Here is a 25,178-nt window from a genome sequence, read left to right as displayed (position 1 = left end):
ATGAAACATTTTTAATAGTACATTCTGCTTGTGGAAGTTGTATACCAGAAGGATCTTCTCGCTTAAAGAACTTACTTTCCCTTCCTTGTAAAATGAAAATTCAGCACAACTGTAACAATTCTGAGAATTTTAAGCTGTTAATATTTTCTTCTTTCTAGTCAGTGCTACCTCCAAAAGTAAAACAAAAAATACTAAAAATAGGAAGGTCTCTGAAGGCCTGAAACTCCACTAATTGCATTTATAGTTTACTTAAATTATTGCTGTTGGGAGGAAAAGCAGAGAAGGAAAGCTTGTAGTTATCACAGAGGAACTTATTAAAAAACAAAACCAAAAACAAACAAACCCTCTCTCTTCAACAGCCACAAGCTCTTTCATTAAGATGAGCTTTAGGAGCACAAAAGGGATACTCTGTGCAAGAAAGAAAAAAAAATTCTTTTCCGAACTGCTACATAACAGCATTCTTGTCTCAAAACTCAAAACAATGAATTGTAGTTGATGGTAAAAACAGCACTGTCAAATTCAGTAAGCTATTACAGTGCAACACGTCAAAATTGTCCAAAAACAATTATCTTGTCCAAGATAAAAATTAACATGTCTGGAAGGACTTCTGTAGTAAATTTTTTTCCTGGACTTTACGACACAGCTATAAAAAAATTGAACTGAAAATGTGCACGAGTTCAAAGAATTCTGTGGATTCTCTAAAAAAAGTTAAAGCAGCAGTCAAGATTCTTACGGCAATTTTTGCCACATACATCTGCATTAAACTCTGTTGTCCGTACTATACATTGCCTTGAAGTCTAAAATGTCTCCTCGGTGCTCAGAGTGGTGCAGTCTGCAGTAACACATACTGGCACTGTCACGCAGCCCTGCACACACTGCCTGTAAGGTGCAGTACATGAGGCAGCTGATAAGGAGAACTCACCAAATGGGATGCACTGGAGGAGCCAGGTGCACAGAAAGGCTGACTCACCCCTTATAGTCATCTCACCGTTGTTCCAGTGCCATGTACATGGCACCCTAAAACCAAGGCTGCCCAAATACACTCTTAGACCCATGAAACATCTAATAACACACCAGATACTTGGGATGGAATCAGAAGGACTGACTGGGTAGTACACAAGCAAGAAAACAGACTGAAAGACTGCAGAAGAGGCATGTCAGGCAGACAGCAGATTCAGCCGCTGGCTGAAACAAATCTATCCGCCCCTCCGTCACAGATTGTGTTCCTGCCACACTGCCACGGCCCTGCTCCCTGCCTGAAAAAGCTCCAATGCATGTCAGATCCTGCACTGAGCAAGTAAAGCTACAGCTTTAGATTGCGGCAGCAGAGCATTTGTGCACTTTTTTACTTCATCCAGTATGAATTAATAGCCATAAAACTTCTGTTGTAACAATTAGCTATTGTTTCTGAAGCACTGCTATTTCAAGATATCCCAATCAACACTAACTCTCCCGTCCTCATCTTCTATACACAGAGCTGTCAGGGTTTTCATTACCTTCAAGAAGGAATTACCAAGCTGCGTGACTTGTTCTGTGCATATATATCTAATTATAACAAGATTTCAGCCTGACCCATCCCTCAGAAATTCAGAGAGACCTGCTTAACAGAGTTCAATAAATCATCTAAGATCCACAAAAAGGTATTAAGTGACTTTTTTATGCAAGACCATATGCTATGTTACCTGCTTCAGTGTAACAGCATAGGCCTATAGAACCTGCAACACAAATAAATTTGCCTCCCATCTAAAATGGGTGTTTGCTCATGCATCCATTCTGTGGTAAATGTGTATGGGATAAGATCATACACTTTTGCTATTAAGCCATGGCTGCTCCACACTAACTGGGTCACAGCTTCAGGTCCCCTGGAGGGTATGCTGTCTGCTAACCTCCTGGCAGTGGCTCAGATCTGGTCTCTGAATGCTCAGCAGCATCTCATGCTAACTGACACCAGAGCCTGTACTACTATGCAAGTTTCTCCAAGTCTGAGGATGCAGCGTGCCAGGAAATTAAGGAATGGAGAATAGAGAGTTGTCAGATTAGGAAGGTGGCTGGAAAACAAGAAGAGGCTTGAAGGAGAGGTTTAAATTAGGTTGGAGATCCATGCAAGTACAGCAGGAAGCCCTGCAGATTCTTATAGCTACAGAAACAAACCACTAGCTACAGATTAGAGCTCAATACTGAGAAAGGAATACCCAGTTCTTGGTTGTACAGAAAATGAGCACAGCGAAGCTCTGCCCATCAGCTCAAAGTTAGTGAGGCAGCCTAACGCTTGCCAACTCAGAGTGGTACGCCTATTAAAGTATCTACTTCACTTTCCTTAAATGTCTCTTAACTATGTGCTTGCAAGGATAGAGGTTCCTGCCAGCCTAAAACATTCTGTGACTCTAAGGATAGATACTGAACTACTTCAGAAGAGGCATATGCCATAACTTCTGGCTTGAGTGGTACTTTGAAAACAATATTGGATTTTCAAAACTGATAAGACTGTGGATTCAGAACAAGGCCAAAGTCCTAGTGCAGTCTATAATTAAACAATTCCATACTTATTTGGGGGGGGGGGGGGGGGAACCACAACCCCAAACAAACCAAAACAAACAGAAACTGCTTCTTGCCCAACAGTTTTAAAAACAAAAGCCACTTGAGAAAGGACAATTAAAACAATGTAAAATGCTGCCAAAAGGGAAAATCCCAAAGCCTACATACGATCAACACCCTCCTCAAGCAAAAAACCTGCTCTGCACGATCCACTGTGTTTAGCCTCCCATGTGTTTAAACATGCAAGAAAAGAAATCTGTAACACTTCAGACTCTGCCTTCCAGTAACAAAGTGTGGTGTATTACTAATGTAGCCCCTTAACAGGCTTACAAAATCCTCAAGGCTCCTCTAACACCATTTGTGGTTGTTGCCTGTTAATAGCACAGGAGGCGAGTAAGCACAAGTTGTCTAAGTCCATTCATCAAACCTTTGCCACAAGTTCTCAACTTCTGTCATGGAAACAAAATAAAAATAAACATGATTTCCCATCTCGGCCTCAGATATAAGCTCTAAGTGATGCTGTACCCCTTTTACTTAGGCATGTATCATCAACTGTACTCTCAAAACACAAGAAGGGATAATTAAGCTCCTTAGAGAACCGGTCCAGCATAGACTAGTGCAAGAGAGGGTTCTCCTTGCAGTGACTCAGAGACTAATTGAGCAATGGGCCTCTGAATCAAGTTTCATCTCCAAAGAACTGAAACTCTGGCAGAAGTTCTCTGAGTGCTAGTAGTGTCAGGCTAGTATCAATTATGCTGTGCACTGGAAGCTAGGAGACCTCCTTTTTGGACCACAAGCTGAAAAAAGCCACGAGACAGTAGATGATTTGTTTATCCTCCTGGGCTATATTTGAACTGGTGATTCACCACATCCATCTTACTAATAATTCCTCCAGCTCGCCATTTCAGCCCCTTCTCTAACCTCCAGAAGTCTTCAGAACTCAGCTATTACTCTACACACAGTTCAATATGAAAAATGACGCTACTTTTGCCAGAAAACAACTAATTCCACCACTTGGAATATACGCAGCTCTTAACATTCAAAAGCTCTGTAAAACCAAAGAACAACTACTGTATTGGACAAAACTGTGTGTGGATTCCCTACAACATCAATTTATGACAGCCTTTGGTCATGTTTTTTCCTATTGAAGGCGTTAAATGTCTACCTTGGTCCACATAAGAAAAGCAGTGATCATTACATGTACTTTTATAATATATCACTAAAGCTATTCTGTTTCTCAAAATTTTGCAGCAACCTTCTTCAGTCTAAAACTTTTCCTCTTTGGTCTCAATATGTTTCAGGAATCTCTTCTGTTATTCTGAATTCTAACTATAAGAAGTTATTCTTTGAAGTCTTTCTTAGATTTATTTGCTTGCCAGGAACTCAAAAATAGCTGAACAAAGCAAGCAGCTACAAAGTTAGCTCTCCATGAGGAAGCATCTGTGATGGTTTCTTTTTCTTGGCTTTCTGGGTGAGGAGGGACATTTAAATGGCAAGTAACTGGGATGAAGGGGAGAGAAAAAACAAACAAACCAACTAACCACACTGAGGAAGATCTGCCAAGATTTAGTACAACAAAATATTATGAAGCTCCATCTCTTCTAGGACACATTTAGTGTGCAGGAGGGCCTGAAACTGCCCTGTTTTAACTGAGCAGAGGTCCAAAAGAACTTTGAAATATGTTTTATTATTCACAATGAAGGTAAGCCTGCCTGAAGGACTTGATCAGCCACGTAATGCCAGATCTTAGAAACATTTCCTCTACCGAGCATAGGGTGGAGGAGGGGAATATCAAATAAACTGTCCCTCTCATATCAAAGGACCCCTCACATGTGCTGTATCTTGAAATTTCTGGAAGTGTCTTTACCTTTGCTCTTACACTAGACAAACGGGCACTGTGAACCAGTGTGCATCTCTCTGATAGTAGCTAGAACTAGAACTGCAGAATTGTCACCCCAGAAGGTGAAGAAATTCAGTGCCCATGTATGTGCATCTTTGCCTCAGAGCTGCATATAAACGTTACAGAAAGCGACGGTCACTCGTATCCTGATAATTGGCATACAGCTATCCAATCTTCTCATTTTACAGCAGTTCTTGGCAAGCATACCAGGAACCTGTTTTAATTGCTAATTAATAACATACTTGTCTTTGGGAGGTGGGAAAGGGTTAATTTTTGAATTAAGCAGTTCCTACAAAATAGAAGTAAATAAGAAGCATTAACTTTAAAAGCATAAATTTCCCCTCAATCTGTACTCAAACAGAAACAGCAGGAAAAATATTTTATTGATTTTTGACCCAAAACAGGCAATGCTATTCCTAAGAAGAAAGAATACTCCCTTCTTGTTTTTCCTAAGCTGTTAACAGGGGGATTAAACATACAACCCAGTAAAATTTGGTGGAAAGACCCATGTGAATGGAAACTTCAGTTTTGCATTTGATATCTAGATCTTGGCCATATGGCCAACGGAATAATTCCTTTCTATGGGACCCAGATTAAGGTGTAATCTTGATATTGTTCCAAAGAAGAAAAAGTGGTAGGGACTGAATACACTAATATCACCCAGCTGAAACATCCCCAATTCACCTGTGAAATGTACACACAACGGGAGTACAAGTAAGACAAACACAATGCAATGTCACTGAAACAAATAATATTGAGGGGCAGCCCAACGGTAATCCACATCTCTCATTTAGAATATTATCAGTGACATTTTATGTTCCAACTGTGGTGTTTTTTTTCATCCTAATATGTGCTTCTGATGAGAAAAGACATACAAGGGCTATGAGCAAAATACAGTTCTGAGGCCTGATTCGGCAGCCTTCCCACTGCATAGCAAATAGCATGTGATTAACTCACTTGTCACCATAAAAGATACTATCATTCAAGGTGAACAGCAGTTGCAGAGTTTGGCCCGAGAACTGTTTCATATTCAGTATGTATATCGTGAAATAGTCTTACCTCAGTAAGTGCGTGCAGCTGTCCTTGATGCACACAGACACCCATAAACCTACAAGAAACAAGAAAAGAAAAGTGGTTTGGGCTTTTTTCCCCCCCTCTTTTTTTTTTCCCTTTAAAGAAACTAAGATAATAAGAAGTATTGGATATGCCAAGAAAGAAAGGGGGGGGGGGGGGGGGGGAATCAGCCTCACAGATACTGCATATCTCAAGGTTGATTATTTAAACATCTCAGCACAAAATCATGTGCCTACACTACAATATAATTTGAATAAGCAGTTCCAAGAGAGCACAAGAGACAGCTCAAACTCAAGATGCAAAGTTACTAATTTGACTATACACGAAGGCCAGCATATAATGACTTATGCAGAAAGGAACAGTCTCAGAGTTCTGTTTTAAGGAAGTTTAAGCCAAGTAAGCCACTGCTGGTCTGCATAAATAGAAAATTACTTCCCTTTGCATTTTGCTGCTTAAGCATAAAGATGTTTCTTCCTATGCTGCTCCTAACCACTCCGGAATATGAGGGCACATACATGCAGTATACTTCCCCTCCCCAACCCCCTATTTCCAACACTTTAATCAAAGCAAGTTCCGATACTGTTCAGTACACACATTCCACAAAAGTTACCTATGCTGCACAAGGTTCAGACTCCTGCTGTTAACAGTAATGACCTTGGTTTTTCTGGAAAGCAACAGAGAACGTGCCATACATTTAATGCATGGGGAACAACAGAAAGCTCATTTTTACCATCATACAAGCTGAACTTAGAAGTGACAACATGCAAATTAATATTAATGGTAAACATCTCCCATGAGAAAGGTCAGTAAAACTTAAGTTGTAGCCACTTCAGAGCCCTCCCTGCACAGTTAAAGTATTGGTTCTTCCTAGATTAACTAATTTTCAGTTTTATCATTTAGATTGTCTCAACAAGCCAAAACACATTGTCTGTCATTTCCACAATGTTCAGAAATTTCCACTTTGCAAGCAAGGGGTAGAAATGCATGATTTCATTAAATGTGACAGAGGAATCTTGTAGAGAACAATCTGAAGGAAAAGGACCTTTCATATCCTCAAACGCTTTGGAATTTAAAAACAAAATGATGCAAGACACATGTAGTACTAGTTCAGCTAAGCTGCTTTGGAAGAAATGAATGATCCTCACTGTTCTCTTGTTTAACAGCTGACTAGTAAATTACAAGCAGCCAAAGAAAAATAATATAGGTAAGGTCCTTTGCATAAGCTGAGCTGTGGAAATCTGTTTTTATAACCAAAGAAGCAGCAAGACTAGTACTTCAACATCTATTGCCTGCTCTCACCTCAAATAATATTCAGAGTTAAATATGCAAATTTTTATTTGAGACACAGTGAAAATCCAATTCTTCTTGTGTAATGAAGAACAGTAGGGCACAACCAGGTATTCAGGGGAAAGGCAAGAAAGGTTATTTAGATACATCATCTACTCAAAACATTGCTGCTTCTGAGTTTCACCTCATACAGCAATTGCATATGAACAATTTTGTAAACAAGTTGAAAAATTAACCTTCCTGAGACTAAGAAATCCAGCGTCCTCCAGAGCTGAAATCTGTTTCTTCCTTAATTCATTCTGAAAGTCTCCAGAGATATCAGGAATTGTGTTAAAAGCTTTATTCACAAGCAAAAATGGAAAAAAAAATCCAATATATCAGTCCCACTATTAGACAACCTTTGAAAGTATTATTTTGTCTTTTATGAAACATGCTAATGATACAAGGTTATCCCAGTACTGCAATATTTTCATTTAACAAAAACTGAGGCTAAGGAATTAAAAATAATTAAAAATATTCTGTATATCAACGCTTCCTTTGTAAAGGTGTATTACATTACTTTCAAATTAGGAGCTCATTGTATTTGACTTAATTCTAAAATATGAATGTAATTAAGAATTTATCAAAATTTAGGCAAAGTTAAAATTCTTGTCTCATCTTTACCAAACAGGAAAAAAATCACTGTCACCCAAAGACTGGTAGAACTTAACTTTTGCTGCCAACTGTTTTGTTCAGGGGAAGTCTCAATGGAAACATGTTCATTACCTTTATGAACCTACACTTAAGGCAGAAAAGACACGCTGGCTCAAGTTACCAAGAGTAAGAGTTCAAGAATTCTTAAATGTTTAAGGTTTCTACTAGGAAACAGACACACATTTCTAACTTTAAATTAGAAATTAAAAACAAAGCTTAGTATCATGGTCTCACAGAAAAAAGGCTGGACATAAAGATACATTTATAAACCCCACACATTTAGAGGTTATTAGCCAGGAAAAGAGAAACCAGATACACTGATAAAGACAGAATTAATGAGTTTACAAGCAACATACTGAAACCATTTAAACTTTCTGTCAAGAATCTCAGTTTCCAGACTCTGGAAAATAGATTGATAGAATAGACCTCTAGTGATCCAAATTCCTGGAAAACTTCTTCTTAGCTGCTGTATGAAGCAATAATAAACCTCTTGGTTAAGCCAAGGACTGCTACAAAACACTGTTGGAAAGCATTTTCACTAAAAGATAATACATGCAGCTGCTACCAGGAAATACAATTACTGAGCAAGGCTTAACATAAGATTTCAATTTCTGAGATTGCCCCAGATGAGATTTCAAGTTCTGTGGATAAGAAGCTGACATGCTGGCCCAGTACAGCTGAGATTATTCCTGTTGGCTAGACGCACTGTCTCCAGAGCCAAAATGTGCTTGTAGGTGAACTTCAGCAGAATGTCTTGTCAGCCAAAGGTTACGCTTCCTATAAGCATTTCTAGTTGGAAGAAGCTTCAATGAGCCAGTCATCCACAGAACAGGAGACCATTTGCAGATTTAAGGAAGTTTATTTTCAAGACAGTCTATCTGGCCTTATCAGGAGTGCTGAAGCACTTCCAAAATCATAACTAGTGGTTGGACAAGTTTTCCCAGAAGCTGCAAATATGAAGGACGCTATTTGAGTCCACCCTACAGTGCAACACACTTCCCCCACAAAATATTTTCTAACGAATGTCAGCGATGTTCAGACATTGGAAGTCTCTTTCCATAAACCAGTTAATTCCTCGGTCTGTAACACCTGCCCTCCTAGGCAAGAGCAAGGAAAGGTATTCTGGACATTTCTTGGTCTTTTAACAGCAGTTACCCAAACTGTTTCCATTTCAGTCTGACTGCAAGGGAGAAACAGGAAGGGGGAGACTAAGAACTGTAGCCTCAGCTTGCAATCTTTGCCCCCTTGATAAATCAAACAAAACTAATATCCAGATTATACAGCCACTGTGGACATCTAGCCATTGAACACATGCTTCCCATTAAAAGAACTTCACTGGAACATGTTCCTATTCTGTAGATAAACCCAGGGCAGCTACAGTCCAACATAATAAATTGATGCCCTCTGAAATCTACTGCTTGTATGAGAAAAATTCATCAGTTTGATAACATTAAAAATAAGAAACAAACCAAACACACTGATGCAGAAGTCTCTCATATGAGCTCAATAACAGAGAGAAACAAGGTCAAAAGACAGATGCTTATTTCATTGCTCTGACTGTTGGAGAACAAAGGGGGGTGAGTAAGAATATTAAGTCTGCATTAAGGCCTTCCTTAATGTTTTAGGCACCATGCTACATTAAAAATGTATTTTAAGTTTTCTACACTTGCATTTTGATTCACAACAAAGATAAAGCATTTCATCTATCCCTTCTGTAACATATTATACATAATGCATACAGCCTCCCTTCTGCTGTCTTGCACAGCATTTCTAAAATATTCCTTTTTGATAACCACATTACACACAGGGAAGTAAAAGTATTTTTCTTTTCTGTTAAAGCACTGAGTAAGTTCAATACAGGACCAAGGATATTAAAAGACAAAAGCCATCCTTCTGCCTATCGTAACAAAGTCAATCACAAGTAATTTCACAAAAAGGAATGTTTGACAGGAGAAAACTGCACACACAAAAGGAAAAAAAAAAAAGCTGGTGTGTTCCCAGGGTACTAGATTTGTCTGAAGGGAGATGAAATAAAATTATCCTTGAAAGAATTTCATGTAATATGCACACTGCTTGCTTAGTGTGTGCGTGCACACACAAGAAGGTGGATTTAATCAATGAGTCAGTCTGCCTGCACATTCACTCCCAAACACGCAGCAATATCTCCAAGCACTCCCATGAGAGCACTTAAGACATCAGCTAAGGCTTTCTGCGTACAGAATGTTTTAAATGAAGTCCCCAAGGTACAGATCAAATAAAGAAATACTTTTTCATGCAAACAGTAGTGATATTAAAGACTGAAATTCTATCTTGAAATTGAAAATACATTAATTTAAGAGACAGCACAGGAGATGGAGAAGCTGTGTTAGCACACCACTTCATTTGTGAAAATGAGAAAAACACACCTGTAAGACATTACCAGAATGAAAAGGTATCAGTTCTCTCAGGCTGCAGCCCTAAGGCTCCCAGCCTGGGACACAAGGATGGAGATTTCTTGGGTCCTTTCCAGCCCTATTTTCTTTGATTTCGGTAAAAACTCATGACTACAGTAGCACATCAGCATTTAGAGAACCAGCGAAGCAGTGAACAACATTTACAAGCATACACCAGACCTTTCAGAACCCTAGGACCAGACTTAACCCAGCACTGAGCTTTAAATGGGACTGAAGCTAGTAAGGAAGTGAAGAAATGCTCCAAACCTCTGGTTCCCCTAACCCCAGAAATTACAGTCTTACTGTGTATTAGCCAACCTGTATTAAAGTGGCTATAGTAAACATCGCATGGTGCAAAACAGAACCCCAGCTCACTTTTCCACTCCTGATCTCAGCATCTGTTTTGAGGGAAGACGTGATAAAGCCAGCACATCCCACACCCAGGGCAAGGAGAAGTATAGATCAGAGGCAGAAAAGCTTTTAAACCTCCATGCTTAGCTTGCATGCAGGAGTGAGGTGGAGATAGATGATTTGAGATGGGGCTGATTGTAGAAACAGAGCAGAGCACTCCATGAACACCATTAGTCTGCTTTTGCCCTATCCACTGCTAAAATGTCCCTAAGCTGGTCCCTGAGGGAAAACACAAAACCAGGAAAAGTGGACCTTTCACACAGTTTCTTATGATCGCCAGACGGCAACTGAACAAGAAGTTACTACACTTTGAAAGGTTAAAGTTAAAATCTACTCAGCCTCTGGAATCACATCTGCTAATTGAAATAGGAAGCAAGGAGGAGGGAGGAAAAACACCCAAACCTCTAAATCCCCTTATTTTTTACCATCATACCAATAAGCATCATAGCTTCATGAGATGGAGTCTTCTATTCCAAAACATCCTTAACAGACTGACAAAGAGGTTCCGTTTTTGCCAAAATAATCCCTTTATTAAAGGGAAGTTTCTCATTTTCTTGATGGAAAATATATTAGAAAAATTTTTATTTTATATATGTGTGTATATATTTGACCACTAGAATCTTTGTGATGCTACCATGGGGACTTCGTAAATGAAAACTGAGCTCTTCACTTACATCAGCCAGATCAAGATGGATCTACATAGCTGGCCAACAGCAGAATCCAAGCAGAGAAATACTGAAATGAGTGAAGAATATTTCAAGTTTGCATTTCACTTCATGTCCAGCAAAACAAGTTATTTTTAAAACCTAAATAACCAGACTGATACTTCACCAAGTATTAGAAGCAGGGAAACTGAAACACAGTGACACAACTTGATTTCCTAAAATACTACAGAAGTATCACTAAGGTAAGAACACAAGCCTACCTCTAGGTAACCTCCACCGAGCTAAGGAATGGAAGAAAGTCAGCAAGTACTGACAAACTCACACTCCAGAATGGTGGTTGCAGGCTAGGATAAAAACCTCAAAAGACACCTGTAACTGTGAAAACGAGTTGATACAGACAGCACAGAAGCAAATGCAGTTCCAAACAGTCAGCAATATTTATCATTCACATCAGTGCAATCAATGGCAAAAATACAAGTATCTTTGCAATAACATCTTGAAGTTAACTGTAGTCATATGAGAATGGATAGCTTGTAAAAAGTTGCTATGTATTTTGGAGCACTGGCAAAGGGATGGATTTCTTTCATCATCTGAAGGGTAACAATGATTTTTAGCTACCAAGTACACTAAAGAGGAATCTCTCTTCCATATCACTTAGTTGACATAAACCAGGGAAGAGTGCTAGGACAAAACACATTGATTCAATTACAAGTTTTAGGTACTGAAGCAGCATCAGGATGGTCAAAAACATAATCGTGCCCAGATTAAGGAATATTTTAGTATACTAAAGTAAATGTATCATTGCTTAATCCGATACTCACTTTCTAAGACATTGACTGAACTGCATGTGTTGAAATATGTTGAGAGCAGACTTTGGATACCATAAAGCCAGTTATCTATCCAGTTTCATAATTTTACCTTTGATATTAGGGCGCCTCGCAGCCCTTTATCTGCCACAATTAACTACTGCACTTGACCTCAACATTTCAGCCTAAGAATCCACTAGCATATTTACCAGCAAACAACAGATCAGCACTAAGGAAAGTAACTTGTTTACAGCATAAGTTAACAGTAAGCAATCCTAGAGCTTACAGAAGACAAAGAAGCTCAGATGTATATATTACATAAAAATCAGAGTACACCTTCAAGGCAAGCAGAGGAGATCCAGTGATTTATCAATAAATAACTAAACCCGATGCTAGTGACAAAACAGCTTACTCAGTAATACAGAGGAAGAACTTCAAAGGACAGAAATTAAGCTAATAAAATAATATTTATCAGCAAACTGAGGTAGCTCATAGTCCCTGGAAAGGGGAAGTTATGCATTAGAACTTCTTGGAAGATGATAATTCCCTTTAAATACTAATGCAAGCTCAAAATTTCCAAAAATAATCCCAGAAAATGTTTCAGCAGGTGCACTTTGTTGTAGAACATTTTCCTAGTGACCTCTCAGCAATACTACTCCAGCTGCTCTTGCTTGCCAACATCATGTTTTCACCCCTCACCACTTTATAATAAAAAGCAAATTATTATCAAATATGATTTTGAATGCATTTCTCAAGCGTGAAATAGGTCCTAAACTGATTTTTACAACACCAGTAGGAGCACCAATGATTTACAGGTTTCTGAAACATAAATACAGATGTTTGCATGCACTTGTGTGTGTATACACACACACACACACACAGAGGCAGGTAATATTTTAAAAGGGCTAAACCTTCGCCCAGATATAAAGGGTCTGGAAATACTGCAGTAAGTTATTTTAAACCAAAAATAAAATTACACATAACTAATACACAAAACCACCAAGTTTTCTACTACAGAAAGGAAAGTAATAGTTTTTACTGTGTATTATTATTCAATAACTAAAACTATACACAATTTTCTTATTTGCATTTCTGTAGGAACATCCTTGCTTCCTGCAGCAAGGGTACTTACCTAATACATCACAAAAAGCCAATATTTTTTACCATAGAAACTGCTCTTTCAAGCAGCCTGAAATCAAGCCATTCATAAAGCAAATGGAGTTTATTCTTGAAAACAAATTATGCAAAGATAAATTGCTTCTATTTAAGTAATTTATTTCTTATGTACTCACTCATAACTGCTTAGTTGAGAACAAAGGAAAAAATATTTCTCTATTAATCCTGTGTAATAACTGGGAGACCAAATGGAATTCCTTTCTGCTTCATGAATAAATCATACATCATAGTTCTTTCTTCAGGACCATCTGTGCAACACCACTGACTTCAAATTTTTCATAGGGACGGGTATATCATCAATATGATGTCTTAGACATCATAAGACATACAAATTTCAGCAATTACTCAAAACTGAGCACAATAACTTTTGTTCTCAGCAACAGCTGTGTAACTCCATTCAAGATGGGGCAGGGTTACATTAAGCTGCAACAGAATGCTTTTGCCTGTCAAACTATCCCTTTCCTACTTTGCCTCACCCCAGCCCAAACCAAATACTTTACTTTGAATAGAGTTTTAAAGCTAGATGTTTTTAAAATAAGATTTACAAACCCATAAAGTGGATAAAGAAAGTGAAGAAGTGTACTGACTTAATGATTCTGACAGTGCCAGTCCTATGAAGTTATTCTTTCCACAAACCTTACTAAACAAGCAGCTCTATCAGTCCCCAGGATCATACACTGCTTACCTATTCTGAGGGAAAGGAAGTGGTGGATAGATATAAGAAATAATTAATGATCCTGTAACCTAAAAGCCAGATAACTGACATCATTTAAAAAACCCCAAAACAAAAACCAGCAAATAAACAGAGGAGCCAGAGGAGTTGCTGGGAACTCACCTCACCTTGGAGCAGCGAAAACAGCCTATGAACTCTATTTAGGGACAGATTACTACAATGCTTGACTAAACATACTATGATAAAACCAATGCAGTTTATTATGAGTAAAAATTTTCTACGTTCACATGTTTGGGGAGCTTTAAGGAAAAAAAAATAAAATAGGCATGAATTAATACAACACTCCCTACAGATAGTCCAGGTACTTCTGAGATGTCTCCTTGTAAATACTGAAAGAAGTGAACAAGATGACATTGTTACACATCAGTTGATGAAGACTGAGCCAGAATTTCAAGGGTCAGAAAAGTTGATTATAAAGGATTTTAGGAATCAGTACTATGTCTGTACTATTTAACAGTCTGGTGAAGAAGAGGAAATTAAACTACTTAAAGTTCACTGTGTTTCCAAAACTTTTCAGAAAGAGCTATACTGCTAGAGACTATCAAAATGGATCCCAGCTGTGCAACAGCAGTGTAGGAGAACCGGTTATTTGGTGCACTGTCATCACACCTTTAAACTCCTTCATGTTATGGCTTCAGCTAGTTATGTTAATTGCTTGTCATTCATAAAAGAGTAACCAAGACTGAAAAGATTCAAGGAATCACAAGATACACATTGAAACGTTTTGGATTTGCATCCAGTAATCTATTGCAAAAACAAGAACTACCTTTCTCCTTTCAAGAGCAGATAAATCAGATTAGTTCAACTGAGTTTCTTTTCTTCAGTCCCTCTTACCCCACCCGGTAATACTACAATAAGAAAACACTAAAAACTAGAAAGTAGACCTAAAAATACGAGGAAGCTATGGCACTTTGTGTTGTTAGTCTGCAAGATTAGTAACCGTAGGTTATCTGAATGGCGTTAAATTCGTAATAATTTAAAATCATGAAGAGAAGCCAAATTTCGCTCTTCATATCACTTCACTGATTCATCAGAAATTTATAACGTGAAAACTTGTTTTTCTCTGAAATAAGTTACTCATTACAGCTAAAATCCAGGTACCAAAATCATGTGGATTTCCAATTTGCTCAAGTCTTTTCTTCCTCCTTCCCTTCTTCCATTAAATTAAAAGCTGATCCCATACACATTCACAGCAGATACAGCGATAATGAAAAAAAGACATAAATAAGAATTGGAAATAGGAAAGCTCTACCAAACACAACCCACCTCTATATGATTTAGAAAAAAAGCCAGTATACCTTAAGATGTTTGGATGTGACAGTCTATTCATAAGTTGAACCTCTTTCAGCATGTTTGCTCTGTTGCTCTTCAGTGTGTTCATCTTCAAAGCCATTACCTGGTCTGAAGTTCTGTGCCTTACCTATAGGATACAAGCAAAAAACAGTAAGGATATGAAATGCAAGACTAAAAAGCCAGTAATGTTGTAGTACAAGTTAGGAGATCCTTCATGACAAATTACTTGACCTACACTGATTTCTGTAGTCTTCATCACACAGGTGACTTTCTATAAGCATACCATCCAAATGCAAAAAGGTATTTTGCTCTTCTCTTGCAACTAGTGATGACAGAAAGCTTGAGAAGTTGAAAAAAAAGTTATCAGCTTCTTAGCACAAGTGAAGGAAGCCACTTACTCTTCCAGGGAGAGAAAGCTTCCTACACCAAGACCTATGAAATTCACCTTGCTTCCACCCATATCCCTCCTCTTTTCCCACTGCAGTGCTTGGTGTCATTCTTACACAGAACATGTTATGAGAGGACCCGCTGGTTACAACTACAGGGCAGATTTCAGAGGTATTCAGTGTTTACTTCTGAACCAAGACCATGAACCAGATTATACATTCAGTGGACAGAAAGCATTCATAGCAACCCCTGCTGCAAAGCAGAGAGGTTACTGGACATAGTGACACCTGGTCTAGGGTGTTCAGTAGTGGCTGCAGAGTGAAAGCATGAAAAAGAGGATTTCTTTAGCAACTGCTCAGAACCAGCACACCATTCAGAGTTACCTTCCCCGGTCAGAAATGCATGATTGTGGCCATTTCTAACTGCATACTCTCGAACTAGCCTTTTTATCATCAGCACACAGACCAATGTTATGTAGATGTGTGCTACTATCAGAGAGCAGTTGTCATGATAGTGCAAGACTTGCCAAGCCTCAGAATTTCCCCGCAGTTGAGAATTCCCACAGGCATATCAGTAGTATTCATGGAAATTGTGTTCCCATTATTTTCTTCCTACATCTATACCTGCAGCTGGTAAGCAGAGAATGTGTACTTCTCAAAGCACTGAACTACCACCATGGCAAATTCATTCATGTTTATGCAGATTAGGAGAAGTTTAGAAAAGTCTGTGATGCAAGAATTTAAGACTCATCAGCTTTCTGATTTAAAACAGAAATCTACATTATGACGTAGGCACATACAAACTACCTATATTTTAAACAATGGCAGTCTGCCCCCCCTTCTATTACTCTGCTCATCTTTTCCAATGAAAGGCTTCTTTAGCTGTGATACCTGAATTACAAAAAGAAGAGCTGAACTCAAGCAGATGCAAGAAGAAAACTGGGTATGTTTTTTGGAGCTGAGGCTCACTGGTAGTTCTGAGGCAGCAAGCGATACCCATTTTCAAGTTTTATTTCCACACTATATCTTCAAGAAGAAGGGCCACGTTTCAGCTCAACATTCTCACCTAGACACAAAGCACCATGAATTCCACACAGGGATGTGCTGGGAGGAAAAGGCGTCATATTTCAGATGCGTGCCTGGCTCAATTCTTCCAACTTGCCAATCCCCATCCTAGTTTGAAGTATAGGGTAGCACTGGAGACATTGCCATTAAGTGTGATAAACAACAGCGAGGGACTGAGTGAGTAGAAAAACAGCCTTCAGATGCTTTTTCTCCGGCTTCTCCCCTGCCCACGAGCAGCTGCCTCACCTGCAGTCACCCAGTAATCCCAGTGCAAGAAGGATCAGAGAAAGGAGGTGGAGAAGCATATAGGAACCAGTACTGAGAGCAAAACCAACAGCAAGCTCATAAGCATGGGACTCCTCCTTTCAGTGGCAATACTGGCTTTAAAATAAAACTGGTCAAACTACAGCTTCAGTGCATTATAACAAGATAATCTAGAATCCTTCTGCATATAACCTGTCTTGCCGGTTTGGCATGCTTATGGGTTTTAAGCAGGCTGACTGCATGTTAAGTTGATGAGGTTTATTGTTACTTGTCAGGTTACTTGTGTCTACTGTGTGCTTTCATTAATTTTTAATTATGCAGCTTTTGTATACCCAGCCAATTTGAATGAACAAGCTAGGATGGACAGGTCAGTATCTATATACAGGCTTAAAATCCATATTAGTTATACATTAGTTTTATTAGCAGTAATGCTTTAGCTGAGGAACAAAAAAAATTAAAAATGCTGTCATGGACTTAGGAAGATTTGTTCCAACAATGCAAATTTAAATTAAGAAAAAAGGACAGTTTGGAAGCTTTTAATCTGTACACAGCAGCTAAACCAGCACACTTCCTCTGGGAGGCGGCTTAAGAATCTTGGGTGTTGTGGTGGATTAATTTGGGGTTTGTAGGGAATAGGAAGGAATTTGAAAGAATGTAACTTCTACAGGCAGAGAGATGGTCTCAACAGAACTTCCTCAGAAATCAGCTTTCCACTAACACAGAAGCTTCAAGGTCTGCCAACAGGGAATGAATAGAGGTAGAAGGTGAACAGGAACTCAGATGGGAGTGTGGTCTTAAACAGTATTTGCCTTGTCATTAACTCTGCTAGCTACCTCTTAATTTCCTGCCCATTTCTGTAATTCACTCAGTTCCATGCCAAAATTTTAAGTTCTTTTGCCTCAACTCTGAGGTAAAAGCAGAACCTACCACAGGACCTTCTTCCTTGTTCTTTGCCTTTTCCTTGTTCTGACCGCTATTCTTGAGCTAGGGAAATCTCAGAAAAGAGGGTGGGTAAGTTTCTGGGGCACTGTGTCCTGCATGCTTCCTGGATTTTCAGGTCTGATAGGCAAGGGGAAGTGGTTGGCAACTGCTTCTCAAAGGTCTGACTGTCCACAGCCAGAGAAAACTGAGCTGCTTTTCCAAAGAAAATTTTTTATTCTCCATTTCAGAAGGATATTCAGGAGTCTTTTTGGACTTGATAGACTGAGCAAGGTTCAGTGGTGAGGTCTGGGGCTTTTTCATTAATTTGTTTTATAAAATAATTTTCCCCATGTTTGGAAATAGCTCAGATTTCTAGTATATATAGCATATTCTGTACAGATAACTGGTCTCTAAACAGCACCCAACACTGTGCTGTGCTTTTTTCACTTAAAGGGACACTGTAAGGTAACACCAGGCATTTTATTTGAACTTTTGTATATTGTTCTGATGTTGGAGGTGTATTCCTGATGAATTTGACGGAACAGCAAATTACCTAATCAATCCAAAGGAGAGGCAGGAAAACAGGGACTCTTCCTCTCTTCCTAGCTACCCTTTAAGCAAGGGAAAAAGAAGCAGAACTGAAGGTGGGAGGCCATCTTCTCAAGATGACAATACCCAATATTATGAAAAAAATCAAATACCAGTTTATATTTTATGGAACACCATGCTAATCACTTGGAATATATATAAGGTTAATTGTGTTCTCCCCCCTGAAGCACACCTGGCAAACACTATTTCCAGAACAGAGTGCCAACAGCGAACAGACAGGTCCTATCTTTAAGGTCTCAGTCAAGCTCCAGATCATCTACATCGAAGAAGCTATCAGTTACACCACCCTCTGCGCCTACTTACCTGTCAGTCATACCCTAGACAAAATCTGGGTCTATTTTAGCATCCCTTGCCAAAACCCTGCCAAACTGTTTAGTTTTAATTCATCATCTCCTTTCAGGCCACCTCTGATGTCTCAACCACCTGCCTGCTCCAGAAGGAAAACCAGTAAATATTTTGGAATTTAACATTTATTTACAAGGCAGTTTTCCTCAGGCATATACCTGTATACTCAACATAAGCAGGGATTCACTCATGCAATTCAAACCTTTCACTGATGCAACTAGCAGATTGCTGTAAAGCTTTTAAAGCTGTTGACATTATTATTAATTAGGGTTCCTTGCATATCAGAGCAAGTAACCTTTCAGTGATGTCTGGATGATCATGCCTCTGCTTAGAAATATTCTGACAATCCTACAGCTGCTTTCCCATGGTGCTTTGCAGGTGCTTTTGACTTCTCAGTCTGCTTACCTATGTGTCTCCATCTCCGAGGTCACAGTAACCAGATATTGCCTCCCTGTTTTATAGCTGGCAGGCAGTTAAACTGTCTCTTTGCACTCTGATTCTCCGAGGATCAAAGTACTTTGTAAGTACTTTGACCTGGCCTGCCTGCTCATGGTGTCTCCAAACCATGTTCTGATACTGGACCTTACTGGTTCCTTTAGAAGACAGTGAGAAGTAGAGGCGGTCATGGATCCAGGCACAGAAATAGTAATATATTTGAAAGAAAAAACAGCGACTGAGTAGGGTTCACATTGGATGGAACTAGTCGCTATATAAATGCTGTACCAACTTCACAAAAGGAGTACCCTGCAAAACTTGGTGGGTTTAATTTTCAGCTTGCTGCTTAGCTACAAAATTCTTTATTATTAAATCCCTAAATATTTTTTACTAAGTCATATAGGTATGTCAGGGCTTTCTGAAAAACCAAACCTTTATATTGCTTCTGCTTTTTGCCTGGTCTGAAGGGGGAGAAGCATTTAAGCAATAGCTGAAATCTAGCCTGATTTCATCTTCCACAAGGCCTATTTGACTTTTACTATTTATTAACTGTACCCTTCCAGGTGTCCTTGGAATGTGCATCTGAGGAACACTTCCTAACACTGATGTTATAAATCACAATACAACTTCCAGTTCTGCCCCTAGCTTTTCACTGCAATTTCTTTTTTTTCCAACTATATAATGATGATTTGGAAGTATTTTGTCACCATTCTCTTCCAAAACTGCATTTAATTACTTTCCAGTTTTTCCTTCCTCTTCTGGTATCCAACCTCAATGCTTAATTACTTACAGATCTTATACAGCCTACTAAATAAAATCATGTTGCCTCTCTCTCCCTAGCACCCACACCACACAGTTATTTCTTCATTCTTTTACACACCTCAATCTTCATCTGGTCATTTCACCTTTGCCTTTCCTGACATGTGTCCGAAGTACCATTTTAAAAGCAGTCCTTTCTAGTCCAAATAGATAACCTTCCCTGAGTTTGCTTCCTGTTTCTGAGCTCTGCTGTATTATATGGGGTTGGACTAGATGACTTCTAAAAGTCCCTTCCAACCTAAACCGTTCTATGATTCTATCCATTAAAATGCTGCACATATTTTTACTTATACTGGCTCACCAACCTTACTGTTTCAAATGCTTCCTCCATACTCAGCGTGCAGCCTTCACATTAGTGACATATACAGCAAAGGTCAACTGACTTTTTATTTATCTATGTCGCCTTCTATCAATCTCTTTTCTGTAACAGTCTAGGTGTCTTTACCTGATTTGCGAGTATTTTCTCTTGTGATGACAAGAGATTAAGACATTACCTTAGTTACCTTTCTAAGCTGTTTGCACTAACTATGCTATATAACAGAACTCTATTTTCCATTGAAGAAAGCTCCCTTTAATTGAGAAGGCAAACCTGTTCTTCAGCTCAGATCACACTGTGTGTAAAACTGGAATCTCAAATGTTTTTCTAAACATTAAAATGTACTTACAGTCAGATACACATGTTCATAGTAGTGATGCCTATATCAAGTCAAAAACATCATGTCACTAGGAAAATTTGCTGTGACAAATAAGAGCTTAAAGAAGTACATCAGTCCAGATAATATTAAGCTGCTATGTTGATGCTAGGAGAGTCAGATTCGGTTGTGGTTGTTTCCAGAGTAGTAGTATATAACATCACTACACTCTAACTTCTTGGAGCAAGAAAGAAGCCTGCCAAGTGTAACAAAACTTTGCCAAGCAAAACTAGTCGGCATGTGTTACAAGAGTTTTATCACAGGTTCAAAAGATGTAAGAAACTAGGCACAAAACAAAACCCAAAAGCTTTCAAAAGCCTGAGAGTAACTGTGACTTCACTAATTTCTATTACCAAACACAGTTGTGAGAAATACCTTTACCATTTTCCCTTTAGTACAAAGGCTTGGTATTGGTCATCAAATTAAGATCCTACTTCGATAACTTCAGTGACTTCTAGCATCACCAATTCAGCAAAGTAGCATGCTCAATTACTACAGCATATTCCACACTTACAGTCAAACTAGTTCTCCATATTTTTTTTGCCAAACTAAAGTGAACTTACAATTAGCAAGATAGCAGTACGGTCAATACTTTGTAAATCCATTTGTGTGTGCCAAAAAACCCTGAATTTATCTTTTGTATTTTGTTTTTCTTCATTACCCACTGTAACATAGAACCAGGGTCCAAAATACAGCATTCATTTATTTTAAACAAACCATTTATTGATAGGAATCTGTGCACATCTCTCTGCCCTTAACTTGGTCTCAATCAAATCACAAAGGCAAAAAGAGACTACAGTCTTACTTTGAGAAAAATCACAAATTAATCAGAGGACTATTGTTCCACAGTTTGAGATGAGATACAAACGGGAACAGCCTAGGTGGGGAAGTTCACTAATTTTGTAGCCAGGTCTGCAGAACGTAACCTATAAAATGCCTTTGCAATCCAGAAGAAAGAACATGGACCCACCTCTTAAGGCAAGAAAATGCAGACGAGCATTGTCATACCACAAACTCAGCATATAGCTCAAGTATGTGCTTCATACCTGAGTCTAATCTCCTAGTCTGCAAAGGAAAAGATATACTGAGTCTGAAGTACGGTAAAAGCTCGGAAGCACAAGAATTATGCAGGACTTAAGTGCAGGCAGATGGTGTGAAAGTTACAAATTGACATTAGTGACTCAGTGTAGGCCTATTGTCAGCTATGGATTAGTTAACAACGCAATGCTGTCTCAGTATCGATTCCACCAACAGAGGTTTCATAGCTCTGTCCTCTCCTCAACCCCTAATCCAACAAGACCATCAAACAGAAGGCCCCACCCATGCAGAGCAGCGCCTGCTGCTGCCCCACACAAAGGGCCGTGCAGCCACCCCAAAGTGCTCTCAGGCTGTGACAAGCACAGCGAGATCTGGTCAGCAGCCGTGGTGACCCCCAGAGGTAGCTCATAAGGAGAGCAAAAGGGAGTCCCTACAATTTGGATATGGCCTCAGCAGCTACTGGGAACCAGACATCTTAGATGACTTGTATACAGAATTCCCAACAACTGGAGAAGTAAAGACTAACAGAAGCCATCTCATGCAGGTTTTGCAGTTCCTTTCTCTAAACATTACCAATGTCTATTAAGGGGCTACGAAGAAGCCTTTCCTATGGATCTGAGGCAACATCTCTTTTCTGTTACTGCCATCAATAATAATTTGCACTTTTCATTTTTATATTTCATGCTAGTCAGTAACATAAGCATGTGTATTACCATCACACACACATTCTCCAGACACAGGCAGTGAAATCCACCACTGAAATATATTTAACTTGCCCCCACCTCCCAGTACCAGTAAATAAGTGTTCAGAGAGGTGTGTCACAATGATCTTAAGTGATGCACCCTGTTCTCTAAGTGCAGTCATGTTAATACTGGACATATGCCAACACAGTTATTTGAAGAACAGTAAATCAGCACCTGTCTCTCAGTATCAGCTATGAATGAGCTTACACATGTGCATGTTTGCCAACTGGCAAAACACAAAAAATCCCAGAGCTGCCAACCCAGCACATCTCCATCCAGAACAGAAAACTAAACAGATCATTTAACTGTGCTTGAGAAATTGTTATGGAAAACAAGACAAAAAGCCCACAAACATTTCTGTGCCAAGGGAATCTTGCCACCTGCTTTGCCCCTGGGAAACTGCACAGTGATACTCAGATTGGCACAACTTGTCTTCCAGAAGAAAATCAAAGGCCCAAAGGACACTGAACTACTGAAGTCACTGTACTAAACAAAATCCAGACAGGGGTTCTCCCTTACTGCAAGGTCCCACTTGTTACAGTATCAGAGTGCTTTTCTTGTTGACAGAATTTGTGAGCATTCTCACTAGTTGTGAGGACAACAAAGACTTACCTCAATATATCAGCTGCTCAGCAAGAGTTAGAAGAGGCCACATTTCCAAACAGGTGGTAAGTACATTTCAGACCAGACAACTTTACATTAACCTATGGTTTGTTTTTTTTACTAAGTATTCTTTTAGCATCAAGTTTGTTTCAGTGTTTTTTGTTCTGGATTTTTACTAAAGAAACAAATACTTCACTTTTAGGTTATAATGATAGTTCCACTGTATTTTCCAGAGATTTCTTTCTCCAGCAGAGAAGCTGTCTGGCCAGAGAAAGTGAAACATACTGTAAGCAAAACTCTTTCCCCTCTTTGTTAGTTTCCTTCACTCAGTATAGTTTTAGACTTTACTTATAGTGATGCCAAGTAGGACTGTAGGAAAAAGTATTACAGAAATATGATTTTGAAAGTTTTCTGAAAATTTTTCAACACCACGACAAAAGGCTAGGCTTTCATTAGATCTGCTACCTGGTGACAGCTTTTGAGTCACTCCCAGTGTTTCCCCAACTGGTGTTATAAAGTGATTATAACATGCATATCTTAAGACTGCTAGTCAGAAAAATAAATAAATAATCAGGACTTCAGATAATAACTGTGAACTAGTCTTCCATTCTACTTTGTATTTCAAAGCATTCTCAGTTCTGCTGTATGTAAGAGTGCCCTGCAAGACAGACAGGTAATTCTGAACTTTAGTGATACTCACACATGAGTGGGGATGAAGCAATTATTTGCCCTGGTTGTGAAATCCATAAAGAATAATAACGCAGGTGAGGTTTTTAATTCCTATATTAATGATCTCTTGAAGTAAGGCTTATTTATTAGTACGTCTCCCCACAGCCTATGCCCTATAAAAGCACTGGCTAATTAAGTGACAAGGACTAGGATGACAGCAACTTGGCACCTTAATAACCAAAAAATCATTAGCAAGAAGACGACAACTGTCTGGTTTAGTGGTCACTGTACAAATCATCTTCGCAGTTGGTAGAAGGGTTCCAAAAGGCTGATACTTCACGCATCACTGTAAGACAAATCAAACTTACAAGACTTCTACTTTGACTAAGAAAGCACCGGCATCCTCAGGATTTATGCCTCATCTCAGTTCCAGAATGGTGCTTCTTCCTACTCCTGACAAGCACCAGAGTAGAGAGAGACTGATTACAACCACCTAGCTGATATAACTCAAGAGCTTGAAATGAAGTTTCAAAGTTGTTCTAGCCTTCCTGGCCAGTTTATATAACAGAGCGTCTACATTCACAAGCAAACAATTAGTAGCATGTTTTAACACTGACTTCACATAAGAGACCTTAAGCCTCAAACTTGCTTCTGTAATCTTGAGCAAGGCAAAGGAATTTCCGCCCCTAGTCAAAAGGGGAAGACTTTCAGCTTAAAATTGAATCCCATTGAAATGAGACCAAAAACCACGCGTGGACAAGATTTGTTGTCTTTCTAACAGACAACACATCACACAGGGAGGGCAGCAACAACTGCAACAGCTCTATCCCACTGCGTCAGAATGAGACGACATTTAGAAGAGGAATAACACACCACACCTGGGTGAGGAAAGACATGCACTGCTCAAATGGGTGTCACTTCTCAGTCAAGGTATATTCCCCATGACTGCAAGACCAAATATTAGATCTGCATAACCAATACGTAAAATAATCCACTTACTCCTTCCCTACTCTTTTTCCAACCTACAAGGACTTCTGCCACTATATGTCATAAGCAGAGTCCTATTTTGCCTGATGTAGCAACACCAATCTCAAGAAGAAAAAACCCAAACACTTCAGTTAAAAAAAATTCAATTGTCTAGACCATTAGTTGCCTTAAACTGTTGGTAGCTATAGGTTTCTGAACAAGCTTAATCAAGAACAGTCTGAAAAACCAGAATGGCTACACATACCACCAATGAACCAACAGGAGAGAGAGGACAATTTCTGGTTGGTGAGGCTGTTCCCATAGCCATTTAATTTTTAAAAACAAGCACAACTATTACAGCTTCTAGCCAATGGGCTTTATTAAGCTTTTTTTTCACTACAACTAAAGAGTACCTTCAAAAAACTATTTTCTAATTAGAAGACCATTTATGCACCGTAATGGCATCAATTTTTATACACCAAATACATTAAGACTGAAGTAATTCACTAATCACTTTTCTAGTTATGGAACTGATTTTTATTGTTATTTTTGCCCATGTGTTAACACCAAGTGTTACAATTCCCCAGCTCTAGAAAGTCAAATATCCAATGCTTAAA

At 38.9% G+C, this 25,178-nt stretch overlaps 1 protein-coding gene across 4 annotated transcripts in view; it reads right to left on the bottom strand.

The window, feature by feature from the left end:
* Window positions 1-25,178, bottom strand: part of TESK2 (testis associated actin remodelling kinase 2) — an 84,047-nt gene that overhangs the window by 41,002 nt on the left and 17,867 nt on the right. For 3 of the 4 annotated variants that reach the window (XM_064455206.1, XM_064455209.1, XM_064455210.1), the window contains 2 exons: window positions 15,011-15,132; window positions 5,495-5,543 (listed from right to left, as the gene is read on the bottom strand). In XM_064455206.1, coding sequence (XP_064311276.1) covers window positions 5,495-5,543; window positions 15,011-15,132 — 171 coding nt within the window. Of the gene's footprint in view, window positions 1-5,494; window positions 5,544-15,010; window positions 15,133-24,473; window positions 24,493-25,178 lie in introns of those variants that run through there. The other variant, XM_064455207.1, reaches the window with a different exon arrangement.

Source organism: Phalacrocorax carbo, chromosome 6 (genome assembly GCF_963921805.1).
Source record: "Phalacrocorax carbo chromosome 6, bPhaCar2.1, whole genome shotgun sequence".
In the NCBI taxonomy this organism is placed as follows: domain Eukaryota; kingdom Metazoa; phylum Chordata; class Aves; order Suliformes; family Phalacrocoracidae; genus Phalacrocorax; species Phalacrocorax carbo.
This window is presented reverse-complemented; position numbering and strand designations above follow the sequence as displayed.